The 22,878-nt window shown below is 44.5% G+C and overlaps 1 protein-coding gene across 4 annotated transcripts in view; it reads left to right on the forward strand.

The window, feature by feature from the left end:
• Positions 1-1,239: 1,239 nt before the first annotated feature.
• Positions 1,240-22,878, forward strand: part of LOC117734936 (trinucleotide repeat-containing gene 6A protein-like) — a 32,968-nt gene continuing 11,329 nt past the window's right edge. For 2 of the 4 annotated variants that reach the window (XM_034539292.1, XM_034539295.1), the window contains exons 1-13: positions 1,240-1,452; positions 2,889-2,940; positions 7,575-7,673; positions 14,118-14,165; positions 15,187-17,217; positions 17,346-17,526; positions 17,635-18,098; positions 18,289-18,420; positions 18,523-18,717; positions 21,165-21,347; positions 21,484-21,653; positions 21,862-21,939; positions 22,178-22,345. In XM_034539292.1, coding sequence (XP_034395183.1) covers positions 14,120-14,165; positions 15,187-17,217; positions 17,346-17,526; positions 17,635-18,098; positions 18,289-18,420; positions 18,523-18,717; positions 21,165-21,347; positions 21,484-21,653; positions 21,862-21,939; positions 22,178-22,345 — 3,648 coding nt within the window. In that variant the 5' untranslated portion in view covers positions 1,240-1,452; positions 2,889-2,940; positions 7,575-7,673; positions 14,118-14,119. Of the gene's footprint in view, positions 1,453-2,888; positions 2,941-7,574; positions 7,674-13,299; positions 13,571-14,117; positions 14,166-15,186; positions 17,218-17,345; positions 17,527-17,634; positions 18,099-18,288; positions 18,421-18,522; positions 18,718-21,164; positions 21,348-21,483; positions 21,654-21,861; positions 21,940-22,177; positions 22,346-22,878 lie in introns of those variants that run through there. The other 2 variants (XM_034539294.1, XM_034539293.1) reach the window with 2 other exon arrangements.

Here is a 22,878-nt window from a genome sequence, read left to right on the forward strand (position 1 = left end):
TGGTGGATGTTGATGTAGAGGTTTGACTCTGGAGCCTCTGAAAGAAAGCCTGTTTGTCTCAACTCCCAGTGAGAAAATCATTGGGTTATATTTGTTGTATATCAGGCTGTTTTTCTTTACACTCGTAAAGGAATGCTCATATATGTTAAGAGGAGCAGAATCTTCTTATTCTGAAACTTTAAAGGAAATAAATAATGGCAAAAATATGTCGGATCACCATTCTTTACTATTGTATTTTAGGCCATTGGTGACAGCATCAGTACTCACAGTGGGACTTTTTACATTACAATTAATTGAGTTGTCTGCTGCGTGGGACAAATCACATGGGGCGCAAATACAATTCAAAACAGTCATCAACCTAGAATACACACATTACGTAACCGACAGCTGGCCGTGTGTGTGTGTACGACGCGTTCTTCAATCTGAATGCATAAAATAAAGCCTGACTAAGTATTAATAACATCACTCTTCTGACATTTATGAACGTTTACGTTATGTGTGTTCAAAATGTTGTTTACCAGTCAATAACCTGGATATGTACTGTGTTTACTGTTGTGTTTTTTTTATATTGTGAAGCATGGCACACATGTTGTTGTCTTAATAACATTACAATGACATTTTCGAGTTCAATTTATCCAACTATTGATTACTTAAAGGCGGGTATTCCAGTATTTTCAGACTCAATATGTTTTTTCTTTTATGCCAACAAAATCAAATTTAAGCGTGCAGAAAAAGCTTTTAGATCTTCACGTAAATAAAATTAAAAAAATGTATGGAAAGTTTTGTCTTTAATAATAATTAAAATAATTAATATATATATATTTTGGGGGGGTATTTTTGGGTTTCGGGCCATAATATAAAAGGGTGGTGAGGGGATACATATTATGACCCTTCTATAGAACATGATGTGCTTATCTGTACCAATCTAATATCTATATCAATAATAGGGATGCTGTTATATAATATGTGAATATGTTAAATAAAATAAAAAATAACAACGCGGGTCTCCTAATTAAAAAAAAAAAGGGGACTGAACTTCTTCACGCACTTTTAACTCTTCTCACCAAAAACATTTCGTTCAGACTGTGTTTGGTTTCGCTCAGGCAGAGGAAGTGGTGAGTGTGTTTCCTGCACCCTCCCCTCGCCTCCTCCTCTCCTCTCCTCCCTCCTCAGAGCTGTCGCGAATGCAGAGAGAGAGAGAGAGAGAGAGAGAGAGAGAGAGAGAGAGAGAGAGAGAGAGAGAGAGAGAGAGAGAGAGAGAGAGAGAGAGAGAGAAGGGGAAAGCTGAAGCTCAAGCGAAAGAAGGTTTAGCCAGAAGCGAGTTAAGAAAATGGCGACCATGCAGGACGACCGCTTCCCCTCGTAGATGCTGCAAACGCGTTGAAATTATTTTTTAAAGCCTTGCAGCCCGGCTTTCCTTTTCCACTCGGTTGCACTTTATACTTCAATGAGGTGAGGCCCGGTTACGACGCGTCCTCGGCCGGAGGACTCTGTTTTCTTTGTGGAGAAAGCTAAATGTGCGCAGGGAGGGGAGACAAGTTTAGCCTCCGCCGAGCTTCGGTTGCATGTTGGGGGTGTGGGGGGGGGTATTTTATTTTTATTTTGTGTTGCAAACGTGAAGGATAAACGCGTCGACCGACCTGCTCGTGCAGTGTCTGCACACGTCCCGGTTATATTCAGGGAGGTTTGTGACGAGTAACCGGTTTTGTATTCTATCGGTTTAACCGTTTGCGACGCTAACTAGTCCAAGGGTCGGTTAACGTGCGCAGATATATGTAGAATATAAATTAATACATACGCATTTCGTACAATGTTATTGTTCAGGTGGATTTGTTGGTTGGTAAACTATCCCTATGCGCGTGTGTGTGGTTAAATGTCTATCTGCGTTTATTTAAAATGCCGTCATCGCTGGATTTAACCCGGGTGAGTTAGCTAGCTTCAAGCTAGCACGAGCAGTGCTACACATTTTTTTGGGGGTTTGACGACGCAGGTTAGTGAAAGCGGTGGTTTTTATGTTTTTTTTAAAAAACGTCCTTAAAATATCTAAACGTCGCGAGCCGAACGATGCATTTTAATATAAGTTAACGTTTTGATAGTGAATTTGTGAAGCTGCATAGTTTTAGTTTTTTCCTGCCGGAGTGTCTAACGCCCTCTATCGGCGGAGGTGTGGAGGGAGGCCGGCTAACGTAACCCTCGACCTGCTGGTTTTTTTTTACAGTACGCATTCACACAACTTTTCATTTATATATTTTTTTACATCGAGCCGACGACGCTGCAGAAGAGGCCGCATCGCACATTAATTGAACTGCAGCGACCGTAAAAGTAGGAGCCGCGTTCAGGTTCCTGCTGTGGAAGAAGGAAAAAAACACCACCGGGCTCCGAGAGAAGCCATGTTGGTTAAGCTGCAAGTCAGGAGACAGCTGAGATAATGGCCGATCAGGACCCGAGCTGTAACTCTGACCTATACGCGCACACTCGCACTCCGTTGTCGTTATCTGTCATTCTCAGGCACGCGCACAAAAGTCTTGCATTTTGGTGGGGGGCTCGGATCATGCAAATGCCCTCGTTTATGCAGTTTAACCTGCATTTCCACATCGACTAGTTGACGTACTTTTCACTCGGCAGCTATCGACTAGTCCTATTGTTTTGCTGGTGTAGGCTGGGCCGTGCATGCATTTCTGTGGGTGAGGTGCATCTCTTGTGACCCGTGCACCATCTATAATTCATTTTGAGACACAGTAATGGAGTCCTGTTTACCATTTCAGGTTTAGCATCAGTCTGTACCAGTCACATGCTGGGTGTTTTTTTAATATGTTTATAGGTGTTTGTTTATGTGAATATGGCCTTTTATAACTCAATAACCTTCATATCTCTTCCTTGTCTTCCAGAGATTTGGAATCGAAAGCTGTTGCCACCAAAGAAGCTGAAACATCGAAACAGGTGAGTGTCCCACATTAACCTATACACACACACACACACACACACACACACACACACACACACACACACACAGTTTTAAGAGCATGTGTTCGGATTTATGTCACCGTTCTGGACACTTCTCTTTAGATGATAGCATGACCTGTGTGTGTGTGTGTGGTGGCCTACCAAAGAGGTGTGTGTGTTCGTTTGGGACGGGATGGGCGGCTGCTGCTTATGCAAGCACATGCAGTTCCGTTTGAATTGAATTGGAGGGTCTGGGTTGGTCTAGGCCGCATTGTGCCGAGTAAGCTTTGCTGTTTTAAAAATGCTAAATGAGAAGCCAGGGTCCTGATGTTTTGTGTGTGGAGAGGTGTTTGGCAGCTCATTGTGTCCATACAGTTGCATGCGCACAATAGAGCCGTGGACCACAACCAGTCCATCGACTGGCTTTAAGCGTTTAGTCTTTTTTTCTGTTTCTAGATCCTAAATCTGTTCGTGAATCTTGTCATCGTGCTCAATTTCCTGAACATTTGTTTTGTTTTGATAGTCGATCTAGGATGTTTTTTTAAACGAGGGACGTAAAACATGTCACCTGCCTTGTTGTTGGTGTAATCATATGTATTTGATGGGTTTCATGGTTTGAAAATATTATTTAGGGAATGGCATTTTAATATCCTGGTTTGTTTAGAGTTGGTTTCTAAATCAGTGGACAATGTTTTTCCAGCCAGGGGATACATTTTCTATGTGAGCGTGAATGCTGCTGCTGAAGTAATGCAGGAGGAAACATTATATTAATATTAATACTCTTCGATATATATATTTATAGTAACGTTATTTTTTGTCTCATCTGCAGTTTTATCGCTTTCCCACACGGACATTGAAATTATTTGTCGAGTGGGAATGTTTCATTTAAAAAAAATAAAAGCAGTACACAATCAACTGAATCTAAATAATTGTTATAGAAGCCTAAATTATGTTTCTCCCAGTTTAACAAATTTAATTCTGAAATGTTTATCAAATGGCAGGTATTTCTTATTCCATAAACCCTAGATAGAAACTGTTTAATACAACATAAATAAAACCCCGACAACCGTTCAGTGTTTCTTTAGATCCCTTCGCTTTCAGTGTTTTTTTTTTTTCTCACTTTGAAAGAAGTCGTCCTTTCCGTAAGTTTACAAACAGCCTTTGGTGACTGTTTCCATAAAAGGCAAACCACGGTATCATAAAGTTGGTAAATTTATAGCATCCTTCAGGGCAAATAGCTGATGAAGTGATTTTAGTCATGCAGAGCTCCACTGTTACACCGACTCGCTCACAGATCCAGTTTATTCGTAGTCATAACAATGTGATTTGTTGTGACTAGTCATATTTCCTTTTTGATTTTTGTACTGCAATTTGTTGTCTGGCTTGGCTTCACTTTCACTTTTGGTTGCCGGGCTCCCCTCCCCAAATGACTGTTTGCCAAACATGTTTTCATCCTCGTCTAAAAATATCTTTTTGAGTTTTCACAACAGGTTTAATGTCGACTCGAAGCCGCAGCAATGTGCACTTGCATAAAATGTCCCCCGTGCTGGCTTGAGATCATCGTGTTTTGGGATTTAATACAGCAGTGCTATAAATTCCTCCGGCGTTGCGACATTGCTTCGGTGGTTGGGGATCAGGTATTTGACCATTGCCCCCTCGAAGCAGTAAAGCCACACCTGCAGATGTTCATGAGACTGGAGAGGCGAGCGAGGAGCTGAAATGCAGCGTTTGGGGCTTTTGACGGGATACAATCGACACAACAGCAATTTTAGTTGAGCAAATTGTTGAGCAGCGTGGACGGGCAACCGTGTTCAGAATGAAATAAGTGAAGCTGACATTGTGAGCTGTTGGAAACAAATCATTGACTTCAATTTAAGTTTTATAATGTCTTTTGATTTGAACCTGTACAACAAAATGTCTGAATTATATTTCCATCTATTCTTATTGTTATTATAGTTAAATCTTTATTTCTATACTCCATGCAGCTTGCTTGTCACCTACTGCAGAAGCGGACACCACTGAACATAATTTGGCAAAAGCAGCTTATGCCCTCAATTGTTAACTGCACACTTATGGTTAACTGTATTTAATTAACTGTAAACAATTAACCACAAAGTAAACTGGACTCAACAAGACACTTTTGCGTTATTTCTCAGAAACCTTGTGGTAGGAAACACTTTGAATCACATTTCCCCACCCCCCGGTCAAATTATACTAAATATCCCCCATTGGCTTTCTGAAGTTACCATGATTTGAAATGAAGCGGCCACATTTTTGACTGCGAGGGTGGAAATGTCGCACCTCGCAGCGTCGACTTTGCCGTCGGGCTGTTTGTGACGAGGAGACGCTCCATTGTCATTCGCTAATTGAGTGATGGCTTCCCTGAACCGAGCCCGCCAGTGTTCGGCCTCTCTGAGAACATGCTAATGCAAAGTGATGCAAATTATCTGGTGTTATACATGCAAATTAGCCACGCGACTACCCTCCGGCTTTTGTTCTCCGGGGGGACAGACGAACTCTTGTGTGGTTCTTTTTTTTTTGTGTGTGGATGCTCGTGTCTGTCTGTTTGTGTTTGTCTGGTGTTTCTGCAAATGCAATCAATACTCCTGTCTCTTTATAAATTTTTTAAAAGCCTTGCTGGCTTCACTGCATGACTCACTTCTGGAAGTGAGGAAGAAAGAAAGAAAAAAAACACTCCCACGGGGTCTTTTAGTATGCAGCCGTCTAAAACCTCCAGATTTCTGATCTCTACCTCCTCGGAAAACCCAAATATAGTTTGATTATTTTTAACGTCTTTCAGCTTTATTTGACAGCCAGCAGAAAAGGGTTCACACAGAAAAGGCAAGTGGGTGGCAGGGAAATCTGTGCTGCACTTTGAATCCCACAAGGGTAGATGAGAAGCTTTTAAACTTCACCGAATGTAGCAGACAGAAATTCACTTTGTTTACCAGGACAAACTCGCGACCCAACGTGTTTTTTAAAAAAAAACTACCGTTCACATGTTTTGATGGCCAAATGAAATGTGTATCTACTCTACTAATTGGCCTCTACTGTGCTCCAGAGTCGTACATAACGTCGCTGGTGACCTTTCATATCTATTTTTCCCATCTTTCATCTTGACTGCTGCTCTTTATCCCATCTCGGCTTTTCCCACAACATTAAACTCCACAAAGACCACATTTTGAGATCAAATATTAGATAAACCAGCAACTATTTGTATTATTGATTTAAAATGTGCCATTATCTTTCTCCATTGATTAAATGTGTTCCTCCAAAGTGAAGCCAATTGTGTCACCACCCAAAATATTCAAAAATCCGATCAAATTAAGCAGAGAAATCTCACATTTTATAAGCTGCTACCAGCTTCGAGTTTCGTCTCAGGTGTACTAGAACTTCATTCCTCGTGGAAGAACCTGTATGATGTCTGCATGTTAGCTAAAGTTATATAATTCAGCTTTCCATCATTGTTGGCCGTTTTAAATGCAGAACAGGTGGGGTCACGGGTTGCATTTGGTTTCCTGTTTCAGTGCCACCTTGGACGAGAAAAGGACCAACGCAAACCATAAAACATGCAATTGCAAGTTTGATGTCTCCTTCTCTTCTTTTTCTGAGGGCCTTGTTCTTCTTCTTTATCCCTCCTTTTGCTTTCGATGACTCATGGTGTGTGTGTGTGTGTCCCCCTCGCTCAGTCAGCTGTAGCTGTCGGGGGATGGGCAATTGTCGGTCCATTCATAAACAGATGCTGTGTATGTGTGCTCTCCAGGAGGGCCCCCACCATGCTCTGCTGTTGTTGAACCCAGAGCCATCTGCTGAAGCACTTGGTGGTTTAGGAAAGGGGGGGGGGTGGGAACATGGAGGAGGAAAGGGGAGACTGAAGGTGGCAGCAAAAAAAAGATCATTTAGCACCATACATTTGTATGCGTGTTATATAAATATATATATTTTAAAATATCCTTGATCTTTAATGGTTGATTGCATTTTTAAAGCAGTTTTGCTCGTTTCACTATTTCTGAGCTTCTGTGCAAATGTCAATCTCAACCATTTTAAATGCACCATAACATTATTACACTTTATGGCGCAGACATGATTTCTTCTCAAAGATTGGAGTTGTTTGAGCTTCTCTGCACGTCTGTCTGTTTATAGCTAAAGTAAGTGCTGTGTTGTAATCCCATCATCGGATTAGATGGTAGCCTGCAGCTTTCTCCTGGAGCCTAAATGGCACACCGACTGCGACCAGTGCGGCTAAACTTGACACTCGCAGAGGGAGAAGAAACCATTTGGTTACGAACTAATGGGACAAATGAGAAGTGTCAGTCAAAAGTCGTGGTTTTGTGGCCAGATGTTATCAGATTTCATGTTATCAGTGTAATAAGTGGCGAGTTATGAAAAAAGCACAATAAGCTCACAGTACTAAAGACGCAAAAAAGAAACGGATTATAACAGAGCTCCAACAAATAGTTTTTTTTAATCATAGATCACTTTGTTAATGGTTTGATCTATAAAGCATCAGAATCATGAGACGTTCCCAGAGCCCAAGCTGACAACTTGGAAGTTATCGACTTTAATTGTGCCGCATTAAAGGCAATAAAGATTACAGCGACGCTAACGGTGTTTTCTCCCGTTGTTCACAGGGACCTTACCCATAGAGGGAAGAACAGTGGATGGAAGAGAGAGAGAGACGGAGATTGTGACGAGGACGGAGGATAAGAAGATACACGACTGGTCAAAAGGTGAGAGAAATGTCTTCTGTCTTGTCTGCAGCTGTGTGGACGGTTGTGTGAAGGTTGATAAAAGGTAATTGCATTGCTCAGCGCTGGGTATAACTGTTTGTATTGATTTGCCATTGAAAGTGTTGTCGTCCTCTGTGAGTCTTTGTGATTTATCGACGTCCAACTTCCGTTCACCTTACCCACAACTATTCATCTAAAAAAATACAAAATGAGCGATGTGTCGCTGAAACTGTTCAGGTCCGGTCCTTGCAGTGTTCAATAAGCCCAGACGCCAAATGCAATTCTGCACAGTGAACAAGGAAGAGATTAATACTGCATATTTCTGCAGAATTGTAGCGCCCCCCCACCCGACCCCCAAGTAGTGCAAATTGTTTCGCAACCATCGGTGCTGCAGTTAAGACACGATTCGGTTAATGCTTAATAGAAATCAACACCCACAAGAAACTTACAAACTGCTTGGCTCAAGACCTCAACTCCCTACTTTTATTTTATTTTTTTAACTACTCTTGTTTCAGCTATGTCCTGGCGTGGTCTCTCTCCCTGCAGTGCACTTTGGCCGGCGTGCTCTGCCATGTGACGTAGTAGTGTTTTCCATTCGAATTGCCGTTGCAGTTTCCACTGAGTCCTGTTGGTTCGAGCCTATACTGTTACAGCTGTCATGGCTAGCGCAGGCAGGAAGTCTGAAAGCGTCTATCTCTGACCGTGAGCCTGTCTTTACGTTTCAGTTGCTGTCTGTTTGGGTTTTTTTTTTCACTCACCGCCGTCGCCGTCCTGCTGTGTCTATAGTGTCACCCTCTCTGTGTTTTTTTTTTTTATTGTTAGATTTGTCCGTCCCATCGCAAACAGAAGTAGTTCAGAGTTTAAGTCTCTCCGTTGTACCAAACTGAGCTGACAGTTATCGCCATGGAAAGCTATCGCCAGATAATGGGTGTACAATAACAAGAGTGTAATCATTGTACCGCTGAAAGACTCGGGATGTCTATACATACCAGTGTCTTACCGTAGCTGGGGTCTAAATGCTGAAGTTGTCAGCAGCTCTTTAGCGTGCGCCAGTTAGATTATCGTTGGCGTTGAATCCATCAAGAATAAGACGTGTGCCTTCTTCTGTTGATGGGAAATTATGCTGCCCAATTTGTGATAATGGATTAGGAAAGGATATTACTTTATTCATCCCCCCCCATTTAGTGAAGCAGCAGCAAACATGTTTACACACGCAATACAATAAAATAAAATAGCAGTGACATTTAAAAATTTAAACAATAAAGGAAATTAAAATGTACAAATAATATAGTGTATTCACTGTATTAGTTCAGAAGAATTGTTCAAGCAGAAATGTCAAAATTATCTGGTTCCAGCTTCTGAGATGTGAGGTTTTCCAGCCCCTCTTTGCCCTTTTTATGATAAGGAATTTAATATTATTGGGAACAATAGACCCTCCTATTGAATTTAGAGTACTCAAAGGCATGACTGGTGGCTACCACTACCAACCTGGGTGTGGGTGGACAGTGACGAATGCACAAATCAGCTAATGAGTCATTAGCAAACACCCAAAGCGTTTTGCTTTTGGTGCACATTGCCCTTTAGTTTGAGTTTGGTACGTGCAATCTGTGGAACCGTGTGACGACGTGCGCTTATCTGCTCCTGCACACACTCGCTCTGCACATGCAATCTCTTGTACTGCATACTGTTTTGTAAGAGATGCAGTTGTGTAAATGTGGATTCTTTTTTAAAAACACTTTTTCTCCTGTCGTCCGATCCTTCATCTTGAAGCGGGGAAGATGCAGACTGCTCGCTATTGATTTAATGGGAGGTTTTTGCAAGTTTTTTTTTTAGATAAACACCGGCATATGACTCTGGCACTGATGTCATCTTGCTCGGACAAGCCTAGAGGAATTCGGAGTGTTTAGGAATGTTGCCATAACAACAGGGTCTTCCCTAACCAGCCCTCTCTTTCTGTTTTTAGTTCAACCCAAAGAATAGATTTGTAATGGGTCGCCCCAACAAGGATGAATTTGAACTGAGTTCAAAACACAATGTATAATAATGCAGTGCGATGCAAGCTCTTCAAAATTAAACGTGTCCTTGGGAAGGAGAAATGTTTGACAACGCGCTCGTGTCAGGGCGCTGGAGCACATTTTTAAAACACGCCTCTCCAGAGTCGAGAATGAGGAAACGTGTACGAGGAATGTTTGCGCCAACGAGACTCTTATCAGGGTGCAGGAGTGCTGCCAGTGCACTAACGCATGTGCTGCACTTGGAAGTAATGGACTGGAAAATTAATTTTATACCAGTACCAACTGCGTAGCCAATCCCCATAATGACCTCTGTACCTGTGTGCTCTTTATACCTCTTAAAGCGCCCACTCTTCTTTCATTTGACACGTTACGGTTTGTTTTAAGTACGTCTTTTTTACTGGCATGCAAACGATTTTAAAGAACGTGTCAACTTTTTGGCAACGCTTCAACACGCTTCAAATAGATTTCTTAGTTGCATAGCAACAGCAGGATGTGGAAAGTGCCTTTTCGCTAACAACAATGTTCAGTTGACAGTCACTGTAATGAGTTGGTATCACTTTCTAAACATCAAGTAATCATCTGAAACAAAACATTATCCGGCAAATCCACATCTGAATCTAAAAAAATACAATTCACCCGTTTCCACTCCTATGAATTTGTGTCGGCCCACCTTCTTTTTAGCAAGGGAGCAAGTTTATTTATCTTAAAACAAATATGCCTTTTTATTTATTTATTACAGGTTCTGTCTTTGTGCATTTTGTCATCAGCTTTTCATGATTTACTTTGGTTTAGATCCACCTCTCTTCTACAGAATAACCAGGGGCCGAAACACTTTCTTGGTTAATTCTTAATTTTTCTGGCCTCTTTGGCCTTCTACTTGTTGCTCTGTTAAACCGAGTACGTTATGTTGGTTTCATGTACTGCCGACTTGAGGAAGTTGACCTTTTTGCTTTTTATACATGTTGGAAGCTGCAGCTGCATTCCTCTCCCATCAACCTCGGTGACGGCCTCTTTTTCTTCCTCCTTTCCCCACATTCCACTTCTCTCGCTCGCTGTCTTCTTGCTTCTCCTCCTCTTACCTTGACATCTTTGGTTTCCCCCCCCACCCCCTCTTATCCTTTCTCTTTCTCCCCCCACGGCACAGAGTTTGTGTGTTGTCCTTATATTCCCTCTACCGCCCCCCCTTCATCCCTCTCTGTCTGTAAGATGATAGCAGCAGTCAAGCTGCTGCCAACTCCAGGGGCCCTGATGAAAGCTGCTTTCAGATGGGAGAACGGGGGAAAGGGGAACAAACTGTACTCTGTGCCGAGCAGCGGAAAAAGAACAAGCCTGTACTCACTGGGGTTGAGGAGTTAAACATTTCACCTTTTTAATAGAAGAAAAATGGCGTAGCGTGTTGTCGAGGTTCAAGGTTTATTTTCTGTCGTTCTACAACGCGGGGTTGCGCAACAAAATGCAAGCTAGTTAAACAAATAAACAGGCCGTCTAATTACGTCCTCAACGAGAAGCTAGAACTAGCAAACGTGACAAAACAGCGAATATTTCTGCTTTATACTTGTTGTGGGAATCCAAACGTCGGAAACATCCAACGCCCTCGTGTTTGGGTTCATAACGTCACCCGTGGGCTCACGCAGCGCGGTGAATTTCACCGACTACGTCTGGGTGACTGCCGCTTCCAGGCGAAAAATGTGCGTCATTCGCGTCTGCATTGACTTTGCATCGGATCTACTCGCGCAAAGAATTGTGTTTTTCCCCCTAGGTATCCTCTTTGAATCTGATGCTTTGGGGTTGACAACAGTCGTTCCATGTAAGAAGGTTGAGTCAAGATCCATGGAAGTAAACAACCTGGTTTGCAGGAAAACACCTCCCCCTTTTTTAGTGCTGTGGCTGCTGGAGGGAACGAACGGGTCGATGCTTTACTTTTATGCTCTGTTTGCTTGGTATAGTGAGTATAATACTTTTAAACAACTTTCCCTTGGATAGTGTTTTGTAATAATTATGACATCATTGTCTGTTTTCTGATTGGCTCCAGAAACAACGTCTGGCAGGCTTGTATGTTTAGATTCGGGCAGTTTGCCCAGGTTCAGCTAGTGAGCCGTGAGCTAATGGAGGTGGAGTTTGTCCTCTGTTCGGTATGTCGGGTTTGTACCATCGGTTGTTGTTTTGTGTGTCTGAAAGAAACATTTTCCCTCGCATGAAGCGCAGCAGTAGGATTATGTTGTTGTTCTCCAATAAAGTGGTTCTTACTGCGGTTAACATGCCGCTCCACAGTTGTAACACATGTATGCATGCATCGCTGCATCAGCAAACTCGCTCATTGTCCACACATGGGTTTGTTTGCTCTCTTATCATATTGGCCAGTGAACAGAGGGGGTTGCTATTTGAACTGACGGTTTATTAATAGACCTGTGTACTGCTGCAGCAGGCAGAGAGAGCTAACACACTTGCCTAACCTGCAGTAGGAAAAGGTCACACACGCACTTATTGCTGTCAAATGCACAGGTCCACTTCTACTAAAGTATGCGTTTGTGTGTCCTCTCCGTTTTTGTGCTTTTGCCCTCTTCCTCCCTTTTTTTTTAATGGTTTTTACCGGTCTTACTGTCTTTGTCCCTTTTACTTCTTTACTTTCTCTGCGTTGGGATAAAAGGTTTTGCTTGTCATGGTGTCCCAGGCCCGTGCTGCCAGCTTTAAGCTTGTTGTATAACCGTAATCTATTCTAACCCATACACATCCTTCAAGAAGAAAAGGTGTGCTTGGTGGTCACTCCTTCTTCCTATTATCTTTCTGACTACTAGTCACAAGCAGACTTATCTAACATTCCAGTTCAGAGACCTCCAACCCGAGTCCTGGCCCGACAAAGTCTGCACGTTTTCAGCCCTTAAACCGAAACAAATCATCTTAAGCGCTCTCTGTTGTACACAAAACACGCAACTAAGATGCATGTAATGTCGCACGTAAATAAAATGCATCTGTATAATACAATCAATGTAACTGTTTCATACAGTGGCCTTTTGTGTGCTCTGCGGCACTGAAGCGTATATGTGGCCACAATGGCGGGGGGAGATAAATGAGTCAGTATGACCCTGGTCTGTATAAAATATACAATGGCCACCGGCCCGAATCGATTCCGCCTGTCTTGCAGACCTCTACTCCAGTGTACCAGAAAGATGTGAATAATTAGTCAACAGGACAGCAGAGAAAGGATTAGGCTGCATTCCTTTTCTCAAATATGCCACTAATGTACAGTATATTTCCCTCACATCGCCGTATTGGCACAGTGGAAGTGGCTGCCCCTGGCAAGTGTAACCACGATTACTTTGGCAATTAATGAATGCACAACAGTTTTCCGTAGCTTGGCAGTACAAACTCGTCGTAAATGACTGTGATGGTTTGATTATGCACATTCGCTGTGGATTTAATTAATTGCTGTGAATCGGTGATGGATGTTACGACTGAGGGGTTTGAAGTGATTGTTTTTTGAAGTTATTGAGGATGCATGCGTACAATAGGTTGACCTAATCGTCCGTCTCTCGTCTCTTTCTCTCTCTGCAGTGCAAGAGCATACCAAGTCACAGCAGAGTCCTCAATCTAAATCACATTCCCCCCCCCCCTTCCCCCTCCCCACGTATACAAGTACACACACGCACACACAAACGCACACACATTCAGTCTTCAGCAATGCCAACAGGGCCCGATCAGCCTGCTGCCCGCTCTGACAATCCCCGCCTCTTCACCTCGGATCCTTGAGGCTGCGCCCTCCCGAGCTTTGACATTTTACCTCCCCCTTTGTCGACCTGGGAACCAGAGGTCACCGTTTCTCCGCTCAGCCCGGGGACGGCATCCTGCCCAGCCAGGAGCCGCAGCCTTGCGCCGCACTCACAGGTAAACTATGAAAAAAGAAAAGATTTCAACCACGCAGAGGTGGATTACACTTAATTAGATCAGTCGGTATCCTCACACGCACTAGCCGACACAAGCACTCCGTCTATTAATCATATCTCACATAAGCAAGACCACAATTACATTTAAATGGCCATAAACGTTAGAATGTGGGTGTGATCTTCTGATGATTTTCTACTTGTACTTCTATCCCGAATAGTTGAAACGGAATGGAACAGATTTCCAATTTGCATAAACGGCTATAAATTCAGTGTCGACTCCGCTAAATGGCATCTGTAACATGCTGCTTATGGGCAGCATTGCCTTTAGAAAAACTACTAATTAGCAGTGTCTGTCCACTAATGCTCATCACTTGCAAGCTCTTCGTACTTTGAATCCCTCTGACTTTAAAACGTTTGTTTTCTGTTTTGCTTTGAATGTCCTTTCTGTCCCAACTTTCTCTAACATCTTCCCACTGTTTGTCCCGTGGCTCTATCTCTTAACTTCCTCCGAGTCTGTTTGACAGTCTTTCCTCTCTCTTTGTTTCTAGGCATGGCTCCCATTCGGGACTCCGTCAGCCACTCCCCTAATCAAACAGGTGACTACACATTGCCTCCTCCCCTCCCCCGTTCTTCTCGCACTTCATTCTTCCTCCCAATGTCTTACTGTGGCTCTCTGCTTTGTGATCGACGGATTAGGTACACTCGGTCTCACCTGACCTTGACGGAGGCATTTTATTCATAGCATGTCAGAGGTGGGAAAGAAATCAGCAGATTTCTAAAAGTCCATTGTTCATAAAACGGAAAGAAATGGACAAAAAAAACTATGAATTTTTTTTAGATGCCATCCTTTCATATGTTGCCAGAAAATCTTGTTTCAAATCACCAACTTCCTGGCAAAAAAACAGTTGAAGTGTATTTGTATAAACACAGCTTTTGGTAACAGCTAAACATGTTAAGTATTTAGTAATGAGGTTTACTTCACTTCTACACTGCCTTCTAATTAAAATACTTTTATCGAGAGTTAGTAACAACAGTACCGTAATTCATTGCTGGCAAATGCTGATTTAAAAAAAAAAAAAAGGCATCGCACAGAAGGTTGCTGAGTGTGTACATAAGTGGTACCCGTGTCTAATTTTAGAGACATGTCAGGTCTGAATGAAGATTATCTCTCCAGTTGTATTCAGAAAAAGATCCCAAGTTTAAGCCAAATCTGAATCTTTTCGGCGCCCCTCCTTTCTCCATCTTCCTCCCTCTTCTCACACTCAATCTCCCCATGTCCTTCCATCCTCCCCCCTGCTGATGGTCTGCCTCCCCTGCCATCCTAGTTTATAGCTTTGGCATGCTTTTTGGGTCCTGCTGTGGTGACAAAATGGTGGCAGCTGTGTCCAGGCTTCGGCCTGGCACTGATCAACAAACAGTTGGGCAGCTGATGGTCAGACGGAAGAGAAAAATCTCAAAGCGACAGTGAACGAGGGGAATTTAAACCACATACTGTCGTCTTTTCTTCACAATAATAAAGTGTCACCTTTTTGATAAATGCCTGACGAAATAAATGTGGCTTTTTAAAATATTTAATCCAACCCTATCCCCTGCTATGTCCACCCTTTCTCTCTCCAGGTCTGGAGCATCCTGGCTTGGACTCGCAGTATGAGACTTCCCCCTGGTCCTCTGGCTCTCCCTGCAGCAGTGACGGCAACAGCAACTGGAGCAAAGTCCTAGTGGACGGAAGCGCCGACAAACCCAACAACCCGTCTTCAACCAACTCTTCCGTTTGGCCTCCCTCCTCCTCTTCGTTCTCTTGCTCTTCCTCGTCTTCCTCTTCTGGTTGCGGGTCAGGATCAGACCCCGAGTTGGCATCAGAATGCATGGACGCAGACTCTAGCTCCTCGGTCGGCTCAGAGAAAAACCTCGCCGCTGTGACGACAGTTATGATGATGTCAGCAAATGCTTCTTCCTCTGTGTCTTCTACGGCTTCCTCTCCCTCTTCTGTAGTGACTTCTGCCATGATGGTCGGCGTTTCAGTAAATGGAGACAGCAACGGGAACAGTCGTCAGGTAATCGGTGGAGGGATCGGAACCATCAGCGGTGCAAATAACGGAAATAACATCACCGGGTCCTCCCACTATGTGGCTGGATCCAGCAGTATTGGCAGCAATAACCACAACAACAAGCCCGTCAATAATGGTGGTGTATGGGGCAGCAACATGATCACCACAGGCGGAAGCACCCCCTGCATCAATGGAGGGTTAAATCCAAACACTTTAAACCCAAATGCCAACCACGGTGCCTGGCCGCAGAATCCAAGCCCAGTGTCCCAGGGCCAACGGCCTCCACAGGCTCAGGGGATGAGTTCCAAACTTGGTCTAGCTCCCCAGCAGAGCCCCGTACTGGGCTGGGGAGGCAAGGCAGCTCCAAACAGCAGCAGTATGATGGAAGATGCTGAGGTGAATAATGGTACAGCAAGCAGCAAGGTGTTAGGAAGCAGCAACAGTGGAAATGGTGGCCTACAGCCTACCAACCTTAACACTGAATCCAATGGACCAAATAACACTATTATGATGAATACTACTACGACTACTACTACTAACGCCACAATGACCTCTAGTCCACCAAACTCTACCGCCTCGCCCCAGCTCAGCGGGGACTGCTCCTGGAGCTCTGTTGGAGGAGGGAATGGGGTTCCGCTGGCCAATGGAAACTCCTCATCAGCCCCCCAGCACCCTCAAGGAGAACCGGGCGGTCCTGGGGCCTTCGGTACACCTTGGGGTGCAACTACCTACCCTGGAGACAAGGGCACCCCAAATGCAGACACTGTGAACCCCCCAAACCCTGCCATAATGCAGACCGGGAACCCCCAAATATCCTCTACTGCTGCTTACAAGAGTAATAATAACCACAATAGCATGCTGGCCCCACGCTGGGACCAGGGGCCCGCCAGTAATCCAAACCAGCCTCAGAGCAACTTGTCCTGGGGTATCGGCTCGAATCAAATCCCAGGTTCTGCAGGCCAAACACCAGGAAATGGCAACCAAACTACAATGGGCCCTTCAGCAGGGGTACCTCGCCCTTGGGGGAGCAGCGCATCGTCCTCTTCCTCTTCATCATCGTCCTCTTCTGCATCTAACAACAAGACGTCAAATGGAGAATGGGGATCAGTACCTCCTGGTAACAACCATCCAGATCCTGGAAGTCATAAAGGAAGCTCTGCCAACAATGGCTGGAAGAGCTTGGAGGATGACGCCATGGGCATGGGAGGAGGTGGTGGAGGAGGTGGAGGAGGTGGAAGCCATGCCCTGGGGAGTGTCACTGGAGGCTGGGGTCGCACTGGAGGAAGTGAGGGAAGCGCAGAGAGCTCCGGAGGCCGATCCAGCTCGGACAGAGACAGCAGCCAGCCAAAAGGAGGAAATCGCAGGAAAGTTAGCGATCCTCCAACAGCAGTACCAGCTGTCCCCCAGACCGACGTGGACCCGAGGGTTCTGTCCAACACTGGATGGGGACAGACGCCCATACGGCAGAACACCTCCTGGGATGTCAATTCTTCTGCTAACCATAGAGTCCAAGGACCCAAAGGAGACGAAAGAAAGCATAGCGGCGGAGGCTCCGGATGGGGCACAGCGACACCGGCAGCTCCCTCCCAAACCTCTGGAGGTAAAACTATAATGTTTATTAAACCTTTGTTTGAATATATTTTATAGAACAAAGATTTAGAGCACAAATTACCATTTTAGACAGATAAATTAGGCAAAAGATTGATCAATCTTTTTATGTATTTGCAGGTTGGGGTGGTGGGCCGGGAAACTCGGGCCCAGGAGGTTCTGGCTGGGGAGAGCGGCCAACATCTGGGCCAGCGAGTGGAGGTGGACAGAGTAGCTGGAACGATGGCTCCAGCTATAGGGGGAGCAGCAACAACAACAACAACAGTAACACCTGGAGCAATAACGCAAACAAAGATGACCGGTAATTGATTTTTGGGAATTATAGAAATACTGATGATGCCATCGCAGAAGTAGTGTTTGTGGTAAATGTAGTTATGCCTCACTGATCACTGTCATCGTTTGTGTTTAGGTCCAATACGTGGACTAATGCCCCCAAACCGCAGCAGGGCTGGGGATCCAACAGTGGAAATGGCAGTGAACGCTGGGGTAATGGTGGAGATGGCGCCCGAGCAGGGGGCAAAAACCACTGGGGGGAGCCTCAAAAAGGTGCGAGCTGCGACAGCAACCGGTCAGGCTCTGGATGTTGGAACGAGTCAAGCCGAACCAACAACACCAGCAGCAGCAGCAACACCTGGGTGGGGAGCGGAGGATCAAATCCTCCAGACCAGAGCACGCCGAACCCGGGCTCCAACTGGGGCGACTCAGTCCACAAACCCAATCCTCAGAGTAACAACCAGAGCTGGGGAGAGCCAATGAAGAACAACCACGGAGCCCAGAACTGGGGTGAACCGAATCCTAAGCCTTCTAACGAGTGGGGGAAAGGTCCTGAATCCAACATGTCTCGAGGCAATCAAGCCCCCAACAAGCCCACAGGTACTTATTTTGATTATTTACCCTATCAGAATCCCTGCCTTTTATTTCTGAGTCTTTATTAGTTGCATGACTGTGTTTAATTAAGGAATGCTTCATGCACCAAAATGCAATTTTAGTAAAGGTTTTGGAAATGTATAGCAAGAAAGTTAAATAGGAGGAGATACGATTTATACCTCACTTGTATTCTTAGGCTGGCAAGGAGGCCCCATACCGGCAGGAGGCACGAAGGAGGAAGTGACAACTGGGTGGGAGGAGCCTTCTCCAGAGTCCGTTCGTCGACGGACGGAGATCGACGATGGGACCGCAGCTTGGGGAGAACCCGGTAAACACTCGTGCATTTCTTTAAAAAAGGAGCTTTGCAAAACCTGAACAAAACCATATGAAAGTCCCGGCTTCTCAACGTGTAATTCAACTTTCTTCCCAGTCAAACGTAGCGGTGGAGCCGTCAACATGAGGAACCGGTCTGGCCAATCGGACCAGGAGTCTGTGGGCCCGTCTACTCAGCACCAGTCCCACCCAGCACGCAACTCGATGCCGCCTCCTCCTCACCCTCATCCTCATCCTGCTCCTCCTCCTCAACCCATGCAGCCTCACGCCCAAGACAAAAGCTGCAGTTCTAGTATGTTAAATATATGCACACATAATTCAAGCACGTGCACACCTTTATGTTTGAGACGGAGCAGACTGAGGCTAAATGAAGCCAAATTGATTTCTATAGTGATGTATAAACTAAACTTATACCCCTCTTAACACTCGCATACATTTAACAAAAAAGATGACAATACTCACATTGCTGAGTCACACCTGCTTCCTTTTATAGAGTAGGCTTAGATGGATGTGAAAGCCAGTCTACCACAGATCTCATCATTCTTTAGATGTGCAGTAGTTTTTAGCCTGCAGGGGGATCCTTAATAGTTACTCTTGAATGAAAGTCAGTCTATCAGTTCCTTAGTTCTGCATATTTTCAAATTAACAGTTCTGACAACATGCACAGTCTGGGTGGATCAGCATGCAGCTTAAATGAATGTTTTTGTATAGTTTGATATTGAGATTTAAATAAAATGCTAGGACATGAGCCAGTATTTCAAAGTGGTACAATGTGCAAATGCAAGCCTTCTGGTGCAGTCTGTAAACCTTGAATGGATAAAAAGCTTGAAGTCCCACCCACACTTTTTTTTAGAGAGATAGCTGAAATAAGGTCTTAAAAGGATTTACACAGTACAAACACATAAAAGTTTGCATATTCACATTCACAAATGTATTCAAAAGGATACCCAATTTGCACGGAGAGAGAGAGAAAACAAACATGCACAGCCATTCTCCCCCACCTCCCTACGGTGTTGTCTGTGTTGAAGGCTTTTTGTAAAGCCGGTTGAGTCATCCCTTTGGAATGCCAAGAGCATCGATTTTTTTATTTTTTTCCTCTTCTCCGCCTTTTTTTTTTTCCTCTCCCCCTCCTCCCTTTCTCTCTCACCTGCCAATTCTGCTTGCTGTAGAAACACTGGCTTTTGTTGGGTTTGAGAGAGAGAGAGAGGGAGAGAGAGGTAGACCATGAGTGGCAGAGGAGGATGTCTGGTGGCTTAGTAATAGGAATGGTTCCAATGCAAGATGTGAAAACCTGAACGAGTGAGGCAGCAGCAGCTATTCTGTGGAAATGGGCTCAGAGGGGAGGGGTGGTTGCTGTTATTCAGGGTTGCTGCCTAGCGAGCGAACTGGAGCAGCAAAGTGGAAGGGTGGGGCAGACTGGCCAGATACTGTAATGACATTGTTATTAATGTAAGATGATTGTAGTTTTATCATTGTGCCAAAAAAAAAAAGATTGAAAAAAAGAACATTTAAAAGTGGGTCAATGCCGTAGATGTGTTAAAAGCAACACTCAAAATAGGCCCTTGAATCTGGATTTTGTTTATGAAATATCTTTCGGTCTTAGAATCTACAACTTGTCAAACACGCATAAACATGTCGACGCACACACTGCGTTTAACATCCCCCCCCTTTTATTGGATCAACTGACGCACCTACATAAACAGAGCAATAGATTGCGGCTAGGGTTACAGTGTGTGTGTCCCCCTTGCTGAATGTACAGCAAACATACACATCTGCCTTATAACATGCATGTATGTGTGCGTCTAATTCTTGCATGTCTGTTCGGCTGCGGGTGCGTGGCTCTTTGTGTTCTGTGCTCGCGTGCGCTGTCACATGAGGGACACTGGAGCCCTAGGCCACCCGATGATCTGTCCTATTTTTACAGGGGGAGGAATCCCTGGCATTTCCCCAAGCGCCTCCTATGTAGGGAGAAAGCAGCGCGTCTGGGTAGTCAGCTGTAATGAGAGTCTTTTTGAACTAGCACTTGAACACATGTAGTCTTGGATTTTGAAAGTGCATATTGGCACACAGCTACACACCCACAGGAGTTAAAGTAAACAACACTTACATAAGCGTGTCGATGCGGGGTTCCCCAGGGGCGAGAGCAGGGCTCTCTCCCCTAGCTCTGTTCCAACAGAGAAAAACAATGTGACCCGGCGGCATCAACGTGAATATGAAAGAGTAGAGTAGGTACATTTAGAATGTGTTGCCTTCAACTGTGAGCGTCCAAACAATATCAATATGGCTCCTTAACAGGAAAGCTGATATCGGGGAGGACAACAAACAAAACCATCTCGCTAAATGGCTCTTCATGACACACAAACACAGTAATCTGTAACTGTTATATGGTTGGCCATAGGGGTTGTAATGTGACACTAAACAAAGTATGGATAGACGCAGGCCAAATACGGTGACATTGTTGTTTCTGCAGGCTGAATGTTGTGTGTTAAACACTTCAGGGAGAGTGACTGTAGCTACTCTAGCTCGCTGAAATGCCTCTAGGATTAAGGATCAACATATTTCAGGCTGAGCTAGTGTCGAGAAACAAAAGAGGGTTGAGAAAGTAATGCTCTTGTGTGTATTTGAGCTTCCTGTTTGTTCAAGTCTAAATATGACGATGATCAATTAAATGAATGCAAAACACTATTGGTTCAGAACGTATATCCTCATTCTAATGGGTCCCTTCCTCTTTTCCTCCAGCTTGGGGCGAGCCTTTCCCCCAGAAGGAGTCCTCAACGTGGGAACCTGCTCCTGCTCCACCTGTTAAAGTGGACAATGGGACGTCTGCCTGGGGGAAGCCCATGGACACCAGCTCCACCTGGGAAGATCCCAACAGGGATAACCGAGAGCCTGGGCCTGGATGGAACGGCCAGCATAAGTCTGGTAGGTGCACACATGAATATTTACCAAAAACCTTCATCTGATCTGTATGAGAGAGAGCGAGATCCCCTGTAGTAAGTGTATTAAATGTATATCATAAGTGTATATTCAGTTTCTTCTTCTGTCATTACGTTCTTAGTAGCTCCAGGTCCCAAGCCCATGGAGACATGGGGTGGAGAGGAGGCGTCCATGGGCAATAGCTGGGACCAGGAAGAGGAGGTGGAGATTGGCATGTGGAGCAACAGCCAGCAAGACAACCGGTCACATGACCAAAACACCTGGAGCTACAAGCATAAATGCTCAAACAAGGTTTGTTCACCGTGTCTTTTTGGGTAAACAAAAACAAACACCGTGCATTGAAGTAAACACGTCATGATTTGGTTTACAGTTTTGAGTCGTTTTAGCCATTTATTTTTCAATCCTAAAGAAACACTTGAAAGGCAATTGGTTAAAAAGGTGACAATGCTAATGCTTAAAGTGTCTCTCGTTCTGATCCTTTGGTCTGCTCTGTTTTCAGATGAACAAACCAGTCAACAAACAGGATGAACCCTGGATGAAACCCTTCATCAACCAGTTCAACAGCATGAACTTCTCTGTAAGTATCATTTCTCGTTCTTTTGCTATTGCTCTCTTTCACTTTCATTTTAGTGTCTTTAAACTATAGTTGCCACCAGGAAACACCTGTTAATTTTAAAGCTGCGGTGGTAAACACCTTTTTGTTCATGTGCAGCGATGCGATTCAACTGCATTTCCCTCTACTGTGAAGTTAAAATGTATTAACACTCTTGCATGAATTAATGCAATAGTTTAATGATTTTCTTTCCCCTTTGCAGAGAGACTCTCCTGACGACTCCATGAAGACCGGAGCAGGGATGGTGCAGGACAAGCGTATGGACATGGGCGGTATGGGCGACTATAATGGAGTAATGGGGAAGAACCCCGGGTCTCGACACCAGCTCCACAAGGATTTTGCCATGGATCGCAGCCCTTACTATGAAAAGGTATGCACAGACGTCGACGTTTCCCTCCTATACGGGGGCTTGAGAACACAGCAGCTGTGTGGTTGGGCTGCACCGGCACTCAATGGGCCGGTAATAGACGAGCTCCGCTGTGTGAAAACGAGATGACATGTCAAGCTCTCTCTGCCGTTGTGGTGTTTGTGAGGTAGTCGTGAGCGAGTCATCTGCCTCAAATGTCTCTCGGCTCTATTGTGCCCCACAGTGGTTGTTCTAACACACTGCATTTGATGACTGGACTATTGAAAGGGACGCTTCATTTCATGCTTTTATCTCATCATTATTAATTATTAGTTCGACCCTTTCACTTGGAAGCGACAAAACCAAATTAAATGTGCACACTTTAATGCTTAATGGTAATATAAATCTATAGATTGGCAAGTGATTTGTAATTATGCAATAATGATTAATTCCCTTGCGTAGTTCTGCATAAAGCTGCTTTGGGTTTGTCTGGCTTTCCTTCACTTAAGGCCGCTTGACTCTTATCTTTGTTTCCATCATTCTGACTCTAATCCTCT

Source organism: Cyclopterus lumpus, chromosome 8 (assembly GCF_009769545.1).
Source record: "Cyclopterus lumpus isolate fCycLum1 chromosome 8, fCycLum1.pri, whole genome shotgun sequence".
NCBI lineage: Eukaryota > Metazoa > Chordata > Actinopteri > Perciformes > Cyclopteridae > Cyclopterus > Cyclopterus lumpus.